The sequence below is a fragment of the Phalaenopsis equestris genome, unplaced genomic scaffold (assembly GCF_001263595.1).
Source record: "Phalaenopsis equestris unplaced genomic scaffold, ASM126359v1 Scaffold000098, whole genome shotgun sequence".
NCBI lineage: Eukaryota > Viridiplantae > Streptophyta > Magnoliopsida > Asparagales > Orchidaceae > Phalaenopsis > Phalaenopsis equestris.
In genome coordinates this window covers 1,166,385-1,177,518 of record NW_018164540.1, presented here as the reverse complement: position 1 = coordinate 1,177,518, position 11,134 = coordinate 1,166,385, and the positions used below count along the sequence as shown (strand labels likewise).

At 33.5% G+C, this 11,134-nt stretch overlaps 1 protein-coding gene across 1 annotated transcript in view; it reads left to right on the top strand.

The window, feature by feature from the left end:
* The first annotated feature begins 3,097 nt into the window (after positions 1-3,097).
* The window catches only part of LOC110020471 (ubiquitin carboxyl-terminal hydrolase 12-like), a 68,933-nt gene continuing 60,896 nt past the window's right edge, over positions 3,098-11,134 (top strand). Inside the window, exons 1-9 of the mRNA XM_020718585.1 lie at positions 3,098-3,268; positions 3,508-3,571; positions 3,705-3,852; positions 3,959-4,116; positions 5,418-5,683; positions 5,761-5,979; positions 6,047-6,155; positions 6,260-6,375; positions 7,180-7,278. Coding sequence (XP_020574244.1) covers positions 3,239-3,268; positions 3,508-3,571; positions 3,705-3,852; positions 3,959-4,116; positions 5,418-5,683; positions 5,761-5,979; positions 6,047-6,155; positions 6,260-6,375; positions 7,180-7,278 — 1,209 coding nt within the window. The 5' untranslated portion in view covers positions 3,098-3,238. The remainder of the gene's footprint in view (positions 3,269-3,507; positions 3,572-3,704; positions 3,853-3,958; positions 4,117-5,417; positions 5,684-5,760; positions 5,980-6,046; positions 6,156-6,259; positions 6,376-7,179; positions 7,279-11,134) is intronic.

Genomic DNA, 11,134 nt, shown 5'->3' with positions numbered 1-11,134 from the left:
TGTAGACATTCATAATTCAAGGTTTTCCTAAACTCTTTGTCTAATCTTATCCACAATAAATATACCATTAGTGAAAAGCATACACAAAGGCACATCCTCCTATAAATGTCCAGTAAGAGTATTCATAACTAAAGCAAAAGCTGCAAAACCATATAGGTTTCAAGCCAATCCTTAATGTCATCGAATTGAAAAGGAAAATACTTGGTCAATCCTTCTTCTGTTTGAACACAGGTAACAACACTAATATACATATCCTTAACGACTTGAATATAATTCTTATCAACGTCTCTTCTCTAAAACTCTCCAATGGACTTCTCTTGGAGCCTTATCGTAAGCTTTTTCTAAATAAATAAAAATCATATGTAGATCATCTTTATTTTCTCTGTACTTCTCCATCAAACCTTCCAAATAAATGTATATATTTCATAGTAGACGTGCCCAACATAAATCCAAACTGATTATGAGAAATTTTTGCAACACGTATTATCCTATGCTCAATCTCCCTCTCCCATAATTTTAAAGTATGACACATCAACTTAAATTCTCTATACTTGACATACTTTTGTGCATCCCCTTTATTCTTAAAAATGGGGACCAAAATGCTCTTCTTCCACCCCCCAAATATCGTTTTAGTTTTTAAAATAATTTGAAAGAGTTTAGTAAGCCAATAAACTCTCAAATCTTTTAATATTTCAACACTTCAATTGGAACATCATCAAGTTATACTGATTTTCCACATTGAATTTTCTTTAAAGCCTCTTCACCATTTTTTTTACCAATGTGACTGTAAAAATAAATATTTTATTATTATTAACGATATTAAAATCAGTACGTTGATCGTATTTTTAGAAATTTCATTGAAAAGTCTATCAAAATAGCTCACTCACTATGTTGAATATCTTCCTCTAAGAAAAATAGTTTTTGGTTTTCATCTTTGATACACTTTACTTGAGTTAAATATTCACTTTTATTCTTTTTTGTTTGGCTTGTTTATACATATATTTTCACCCTCATTTATATCCAATATATTATAAATATCACTAAAGTTAGAATTTTTAGCGTAATAAATTGTTCTCTTTGACTCTATATGAGCAATCATATATTTTTCTCAATTCTCTAAATTTTTAAATTTAAACAAATTTTTATAACACAACATTTTGTAGTTTATCTTTTCTTGCACTTAATTATTCCATCGACAACTATTTTTATTTATAAAAACTTTATCTTTTAATTTTTCAAGTTAAACTCTTGCCACCTGTTTAATAAAATTTGTTATTTTATCCTACATAGAATTTTCCTCTTCATGAACATCTCAGTTATTGAAATTTTAAAGTTTACTCACAAAAGTAAATTTATTTATTTATTTTAGATGTTTCCATCTTATTCTATGACAAGTATTTATAGTAATTTTATTTTACAATTCATAATCTTAAAATCCATAACTAATAATTGATGTTGAGCACTTAAATTCTCAATTGTTATAATCTTACAATCTCTACAATCTCGACGATCTATTATCTTATAAGAAAATAATCAATTTGTTTTTTATTAGTTCATTCTTATAAGTAATAATAAATTTATCTCTTTTCTTAAATAAAGTATTAGAGATAATAAAATTATATGCTACAGTTAAATCTAATATCACTTTACTTTCTTCATTAATCACTTCAAAACCGTAGCCGCTATTAATATTTTTGAAATTTTATGTCACTCTACCAATATGTTCATTTGAATATCCTCCAATAAAAAATCCTTTTTTTAAGAGATATCACTTATATTAATTCTTTTAGGTTATTCCAAAAGTTTTATTCAAAACATTTATCTAAACTTACTTGAGGAGCATGAGCACTTACAATATTAAAAATTTTAGTACCAATAACAACCTTAAGAGCTGTAATTTTATATCTCACTATATTTATTTTTACAACATTATCTTTCAAACTCTTATCTGTAATTATGCCTGCACTATTTCTAGCGCGACTCCTACCAGAATGCCAAAGTTTAAAATTTAATCTATTAATCTCCCTAAATTTTTCTTAAACCCATTTAATTTGTTGCATACAAAAGATATTTATCTTTCTATGAACCATAATAACAACTAATTGTGCCAATTTACGTGTGAGAGTATTGTTGTTCCAAGATCATATCCTCATATTTGTTTCATGGACTAACTTTTTAACTCGCATCCCGCCGTAATGTGGGAACCCGTGCTTATTCAAAACTATGTCCGGGTGCTAGTGCAGTAGCCCTTGTATACTTTTCATTGTATTTAAGTCATATAACACATCGCTTTTAAAGGACACCCTAACATTTATACAAAATCTAAAGGATTCATGTCACGAGTTTTTGACAAGTTTTACACCTGTCGTCTACCTAACACAATATTCAACTTTTCACATTTTAGGCTTGAGACCCAACAATGACAGTGTTGGTGGACACTAAAAGCACTATATAGATGTGTATGCACGTGTATGTGTGTACGTGTGACGTGTTTTAGCTTTTAATATATAATACTACATTATTTTAAATATAAAAAATATGATTTTTATTAAATGGCAATAAACAACCTATTTTTGTTTTAAAATTATTCTACCAAGTATACATTTCAAACAATAAAAAATAGGGACATTTGCATGCATTACACTTAATTCCTTAGTATATATTTACACTTAAATTTTAAATTTACATTTATATTATCCAAAATTTTCATATCATATTATAAATACTATTATTTCAATTTTTAAAAATTGAAATATATATTTTTATAAAGAAAATGTGACGTATGTAAAAATTATTGTGTAGGTATTACATATATAAGTACACAATAATTAAGTGATTATATCAACATTTTCCTAGTAGTTATGACATTAAAATAAAAAATATTTATCTAAAATTATAAATTAAAATCATTTATTTGATAAATAAAATAAAGAGGCCTATGGTAAGAAATCTTATAACAAATTTTGAATGTCCAAACCCTATGCTCAACCTTACACGTGTACCCGCGAAACAAATGAACATTAGCCATGTCGACGACACTGGCGCTTTATGCACGAAGTCTCGAAACTACCCCTCGGTATAAAAGCCAGATTTCGACAACCACATTCCTTACTCGGTGGCGTTGTCCCTGACCATCGCTGCTCAGAACCCCTCCGCCCCGTCCTTCTCCGGGCCACCGCCTCCTCGTTCCCGTTCTCACCAGATCGGATTCTTAGCAGCTGCTTCTATCATCTCATCCATGACTATGATGACTCCACCCCTCGTCGACGTATGTATATGGCGTTCCTCTCGCCTTCATCTCCTTTCTATCCCGCACATTTGCTTTTTACACCCTCGCGGTCTCCACCTAATCTCCTTAATCCCGTTCTGCTCGAGCGTTGGGGATCCCGGTGAACATGATTGATCGATATTTATTTCGCCCTCTCTTAGATTTTAGGGCTTCGATTGTACTGTGGGGGCTGGGGTTTTACGGGATCTAAGGGCTGATTCGTCCTTGTTTTCTTTCAGAAGGAAGAAGAGGAGATGCTAGTACCCCACTCAGAGTTCCCTGAAGCGCCCCAGCCCATGGAAGGTGAGTCTGGATTGTTATGTGTAATTGAGCTCTTCGCGGATCGCGATCGTTGAAGTTGATGATTGCTTGCATGAGAAGTGGTCCTTTGTTTTAATTTTGTATATGTTTCTTGCCATTGTTATTCTCTTTTTAGTTGTTCCAGCGGAAGCTACCAGCACTGCTGAGAATCAGCAGTCGGAGGACCCCTCGTCATCCAGATTCACGTGGACGATTGAGAATTTCTCAAGGTTGAACGTTAAGAAGCATTACTCTGAGATTTTCATCGTTGGGGGCTATAAATGGTACTTTCTTCTTTTTTGAATTTTTGTCTTGTTCCTGCTGTTCTCATTTTGATCGTAACAGAGGAAAAAGAATGTTCTGATTCTTTTTCATTGACTATATTGATAGGAGAATTTTGATATTTCCAAAGGGGAACAATGTCGATCACCTGTCCATGTACTTGGATGTTGCTGATTCAGCTACTTTGCCGTATGGGTGGAGTAGATATGCACAGTTTAGTCTTGCCGTGACAAATCAAGCGCACTCCAAGTATACAATAAGAAAAGGTATGTGCATTTTATTTTGGAGTGCTAATATTAGTTTTCAGCAGTATTTTGTGCGAGCACTTGAAAATTGTAGAAAATTTATATGCCATGTTCTTAAAAATTCTAAACTGAATTGTGCCTATGATCCACGATATGTACCACATTTTTTTTTATTCAACTTGTTATTTTGGGAGTTAGGCTGCTAGAGTTGCTGAGGACAACTGATTTAACATGTTGAATGTTGAACAGATATTGGTAAACACTTGTTGTACATGTTCCAGGTGTTTGTTTGCATTAAAAATTGAAACTGAAACGCAAATGCATGGAACAGATACATGTATGCAGGAACACATGGCGGTGTACTATTTTGTCTGAGCAAATAGTGTGAAAATTTACTTGCAGCACTATGCTTTCCAGAGCTGTCATTATATATGCATTTGTATGTTATGTCTATGGTTTGTGTTTGCGTATTTTAATTTATGATGTTTATGTTTGGATGATATTTTGATGTATTGTTTACTTATTAACACTGCCATCTGTTCAAAATATTTCATTTTAATGGTACCAGAGGTGGTCCTACATAATATTAATGGGGTGAAGTTGCTAACATGAATATTTCTTTAAATATTATGTTTATGGTCAAATTATTCCTGTTTTTTTACTTTAACTGAATTATTAACTAAGAGGATTAATACCACTCTGCTACTTTAGCCACAACAAGCCTCACTGTCCTCCGTGTAAAATTCCATTATTCTTGCAACACTTTTGTTTTTCTAGCTTTAATTTATAAAATAAAATCAGGATGATATTATGTCAAGCAGAGCAAATTTGGTCTAACTTGAAAGTGAGGATATTATTTTAAGCTTGATTCAACATCAAAAACATTTTGGGCTTGACCATCTAAACAAGTAGCCACCAAAGGGCTGTTCAAGTTCTTAAGAAAGGCAGTAATTTAGACAATGTTCAACCATCATCGAAATGAGCAAGACATAGTCCGAAGACTACTTGCAGATTGAATCAGTTTAACCTTACTGTTGTAACTTTTCACAAACGAGCTTTAGTATCTTTAACTCACTTTGAAACCGTATGTCTTTTATTTTAATTAATAAAAATGATAATAATTAGCATTTGCTCGCCATCCCCTGTCTTTGCTCTGCCCTTAGATGTTACCATGGTTTAAAGTGTGCCTGATGGTTTTTTATCTCTTGCTATTAACTGAGTAGTTATCCTCTATAGGCGTACTTTTTTTTCTTCTATCTCACAGTAGATCATTTTCCTTTCTTTTATACTTTCAGTTATCACTGACTTTGTTTATATGGCAGATACTCAGCATCAATTTAATTCCCGGGAAAGTGATTGGGGATTTACTTCATTTATGCCTCTCAGTGATCTGTATGACCCACATAGAGGCTATCTTGTAAATGATGTAGTGGTAGTTGAAGCTGAGGTTGCTGTTCGCAAGGTGGTTGATTATTGGACTTATGACTCAAAGAAGGAAACAGGTTATGTTGGTCTCAAGAATCAAGGTGCCACCTGTTATATGAATTCTCTTCTTCAAACTTTGTACCATATTCCTTATTTTAGAAAGGTACGATTCTGAGATTTATCCGCTGTAAATGATACCTATTTGTTGGAAAAAATAATATCTGTAATCTCTTCTTTTAGGCTGTGTATCATATGCCTACGACTGAGAATGATATTCCTTCTGGAAGCATCCCTTTGGCTCTTCAGAGTTTATTTTATAAGCTTCAGTACAGTGATAGTAGTGTGGCTACAAAAGAATTGACAAAATCATTTGGATGGGATACGTATGACTCATTCATGCAGCATGATGTGCAAGAACTTAATAGGGTTCTTTGTGAGAAGCTGGAAGATAAGATGAAGGTTTGAGGTCAATAATGTAACATTTCTCTTTGATTTTGAAATTTGCATGCCAATATATATTTTTCAGGGAACTGTTGTTGAGGGCACTATACAACAATTATTTGAAGGTCACCACATGAACTATATTGAGTGCATTAATGTTGATTACAAATCTAGACGGAAGGAGTCATTTTATGGTAACTATAAATGAATTTATATGTAATTTTTTGGAACTTTAAGAGCATTTATGATTTACAACGTGAATATACAATCTTGCTAATTGCTTATGAACCTTCTTTAGACCTTCAACTTGATGTCAAAGGTTGTCGTGATGTTTATGCTTCCTTTGATAAGTATGTTGAAGTCGAGCGTCTTGAAGGAGACAACAAGTATCACGCAGAACAATATGGTTTACAGGTTAGTTTTTTCATTCTTATAATTTTCATTTCATCCTTTGTGAAAATTTTTCTGTGTGACATTTTTAAGTCATAGGAACTTAACCTTTTCTAGTGTTTTCAAAATGAAGTTGATATGTTTTTTTTGGACAATAATATTTTTTAAAATAGGCCCATTAAATTATGACAGTCCAATCAGAACTCTAGAGGCAGTGGTCAAGGCATCTAATTAGCTTTTATGTGAAAATTTACTTCACATTGATATTATTGGAATTCATGCAACATTGAAATTTTTATGGATGCTGGTAAGTTGTGCAAGCTTCAATAACTTGAAAGATTGAAGAAGCTATGATTTTACAAATTAGGATATGATTGACTATAAGTTTAAGCTGCATTTTCTATGGCGGTTTTTGAATCCTTCTGTCCCTTTGAAGAAAACTGGTTCAGCTATTAGAAATTAAGATTGTGCACGGTATGTTAAAATCTTCTGAATAACATGCTTGAAGCACAAAAATTTTTGGCGAAACTATATGTAGCATAGGTCTGTAATTTTATGATCATGAACTTTTGCTTAACTTTATAAACAACAGCAAAGTTCCAATTATTCTTGTTCATGATGTTGAAGCATGTCTATTTCGGACTAAGGTTAGATATGACGAAGGGGAGGCAACGAGCATAATATCTATGTTTTTATTTGATGGAAAACAAAGCATGCTTGTTGCACATATTCTATTTATTATTATAGTCTTGTGTTGCTCTGTTTCATATGGATTTCCAGTTTTATTTTAATTACTTATTTTTTCAGCTGCCATCTTATTAATTTCAGGATGCTAAGAAGGGTGTACTCTTTATCGACTTCCCTCCAGTTTTGCAACTCCAGCTAAAACGCTTTGAGTATGATTTTATGAGGGATACAATGGTAAAGGTGCGTTTGATTGACATAGAGGATGCTAAACCTTTGATCAGTACTATTTTGCTTTATGATATTTTTGGCTTAGTTTTGTCCCATGTTCAGTTGTGGCTGTGTAAGCTTTAAATTTACTGAAAAACTACCACAGGACGAACAAATGTGAGCAAACGGTTCTCAAGTGTCCAGCTTTATTCCAGTTATATTTTATGTGCTTGCGCATGGTTTTCTTTAGCACTATCTCTTTGATGATTAAATATCCGTTTACATTCTTATCACATGCTCGGCAAAACAATCATGTTTAGTCACGTCCGTGCTGTATTTCTGTACATAATGCACACTGGCATGCATCTGTAATGATAGATGGGGTTTTAGGCTTCTAGCTTTCATATGTGAAACTTGTTGAGAGAATGAATTGAGTTGCAGTGCTATGCTTTTTTTGAGCATTTTTTCTTTTCCTTTCGTAAATACTATTATAATGAATGTGGACAAATCTGCCCTGTGATGGGGGACAAATTATTATTTTTTAGGTTTAAATGGTTGAAATCTAAGGTGGTAGATGATACTGCTCTTGGGTTCCTAGAAGGTATTTTGGAATGAGATTTAGCGGAGATGTGGTTATGGAATGTCAAGGGAAATGTAAATGCAAGTTCAATGGCGTTCGGACAGGATTGCAAGGATAAATTTGTTGTTGGACAGCAGGTTCAACATTGTAAGCGGCTGTCTCGACCAATTACAACAAAGAAAACTCTGAAGTGGCGACGTTTGGGCGGCAAGGAGGTTCTCCACTTGTTCCTGAGAAAGATATATGCACAAAATTTGCAAAATAAAATGAGATAATACTCCTTAAGGTAGAAAATAAAGTTTACATTCTTCTTAAACTTAAAACAAATCAAAAGTTTCTCAAACCAGAAAATAGCGGCACAAATAGTCTTTCAAGAAAAATCCTTCTTAGAAACAAGAAAAATAGGAAATAAATTAATAGGAAATAAATGAAAAAGGGAAAAATTTCTTGCGGAAATTGAATTGGGACGACATCGTGCATGTTTCGGTTCGTTGATGCTTAAGACAACAATTTTTGCTATATCACATAACCCAAATTATCTGGAAGATGAAATCCCGATTCAGTGATTAGCGGGATGTTTCTGCATCATCCTCCTTGGCTAGGAGAGCCTTTATCTTCTTTTATGGAAATTTGGATCTAAATGTCAGATATTCTTTCTCACAAAGCTCCTAAGGCAATTTTCAACACTGTGGCTCATCCCCATTATCGACCATTTGTTGGTGGGTGCACAGTTGAACTAGATTTAGTACTCAAATTACTCCAAATAGTTTTCTAAAAATAGCTCAAAAGCTTCTCATCTTTTAAATGTTGGAATTTCTGCAGTAGTTGCAGGTCTGAAAGTAGATTGTACGTCTAAAAAGCTTGAAATTCTCTTATATTGGGTTGCTTTGTGTTTGATATTAGCTCCTTAAATTCTTGATCCTCTTGGTCAACCAATGCCAGTCATGCTTATGATCTTCTTAACGCCTGCGTAAAGTAGCGTGTGACATCATAACTTAAAACTCTATAAAATTCTCCATTACCTCAAACTCACTATTTTCTAGGAGAATCAAAGTTAGTCTTGCGAAGCCTCTCTTATAGACTTAATTTGACTCACCAGCATCTCACCCTTATCAGCTACAAGCTAATACTCCTTGACTTTCTCACCTTCTCTACTGTCTCCTGAGTTAATGTCTATATGTTTCATTGCTCCTTGCTCCGTGAATGAGATCATCGTCCTGTTTGGGCAATCCGATGCAATGTGCTTAAAGTCGTGGTGCTTGAAACATTATCTTGCTAGGTTCTATTTAGAAGTATTGGTAATCTCTGCTTTTATCCCATTCTGTATTGGTTTCTCCTCTGGATTGGTCGGCTTGGGTGCATTATTGGATATACCTTTGGTGTATAATCTTGTGAATGAATTCTCTCGATAAGGTGTGGCGGTCGTATGATGTCGTTATTTTCTCACCTTTAATGCTAGAGTCTATACATCAAGTAGGGATCAATACAACTGCATCTGCACCACATTCCTAATGGACAATCTCAGAACTTCAAGATATCTTGTCACTATGTGCTCCTCGGGTTCTATCAACTCACAGTTCATTATAAGTTGATCAAAGTCAGCTGTGTACTCCTTCACAGAATTGTCTCTGTAATGTAGGTTGTGGAGCTTTATAAATATATTATGGTGGTAATTTGGGGGAAGGTATTTGCGCTGCACCTTCTTTTTCATTTTAGATCATGTGGTGATATGACCCTTCCATTATCACTGTCGAATACGCTTCAAGTTCTCCCACCACAATGAAGCATTTTTCCCGAGTTTGATGTATGTCAATTTAACTCTTTTATCCTGAGGAATATCCGTGCACTTAAAAGTCTGCTCCATTGTTTGAAGTCACCAGATAAACTCATCAGGATCCAGACGACCATCGAAATCCAATAAAGCCACTTTTACTCCAAAATTTTAGCTTCTCTTATGGTATTCCATGTTGAATCATTGAGGTAGTGGTTCTTCGTCACTGGGAACTGCCTGGTGGAAGGAATTCACTTCCTCTCAATTTGATGAGTCATTGTTGTGGCTACGGGTGACATTTTTGGATTGTGTCATCCAAAGGCGGCAAACCTCTATTGCATTTGAAGGATTTTTAATTGCATATCTTCCATGGTGAGTTCTTGAAAACCTCGTTGGGGGTTTCTCCTTAGTGGCTTGACGTCCTTTTCTCAAGATCACATTTTCAACGGATGTAGGATTGCAAATCAAGGTTGTTCAAGGGTTTTGGTTTTAAGGGATAGGTGTTGGGGTGGAATTTTTATTGAATTAGGAAAGTTGGATTTTTTAAAATATTAGGGTTCAGGCTAGAAATTGTGGTAGAATTTTATCCCTAAGCTAAAAAAAAATAAAAAATCCTCCAAGCCATAAAGTTGCAACACATAAGAAGTTTTTCAAGCAAAGTCCTACATAGAAATAAGAAAAATAGCAAATAAATAAATAGAAAATAAAAGAATAGAAAATAAAGGAATAGAAAATAAATCAAAAAGGGAAAAATTTTATGCATAAATCAAATTGAGCTGGCATCATGCGCGTTTCGGTTCGCTAATATTCGCAGGAGGAAGTAGTTTCTGCGATATGTCATAATCCTAGTGATTGTGAAGACGGGATCCACAGTCCCGCGATTAGCAAGACACTCCCGCGTTAGTAGTACTTGCTTAAGATATTTTATTTGCTGATGTGTTGGCTTTATTTCAGGTTCACATTAAAATAATTAGTAAAATTAATATGCATGAATCATTATGAAAATCCTATGCTAAAGTTCAAAATAGTTCCTGTACTCTTTTGATGGTGCCATTATGGATTAAAACTCTTAATGTGCTTAATATTGTTCATTGACTTTTCAAATATGATTCAAAAAAATCTTCTTGTTGGATTATTTTAGATCAAATTTAAGGATTAAAAAGATTATTTTTGTCAAATTTGCGGAAAAAAATGACTATCAGACATATTAGATAGTCTGAGATTGAAATTACAATTTTTTCTCAAGTATTTTGGATACTTGAACATGAAGAGATTCATTGATTTTTTGGTGCCATGATGTGATTCATTTCTTTATGCAAGGGTTCATTTTTGTGTAAGAAATATTTTTTCTTATGTTTATTTTAGTTTTCATACCATTGGCTAAATTTTCTATGTTGCTCTATTATTTTGGAGGACGTTGTATAATCTAGGGGTAGTTTGTTTTTATTCTCTCAAAATTGTTGACACTATTCTAGGGCTCCAAAAATGTGTAAAGAACAAAAGAAAGGGAAATATATATTGTAGGATTGGTAGGGAAA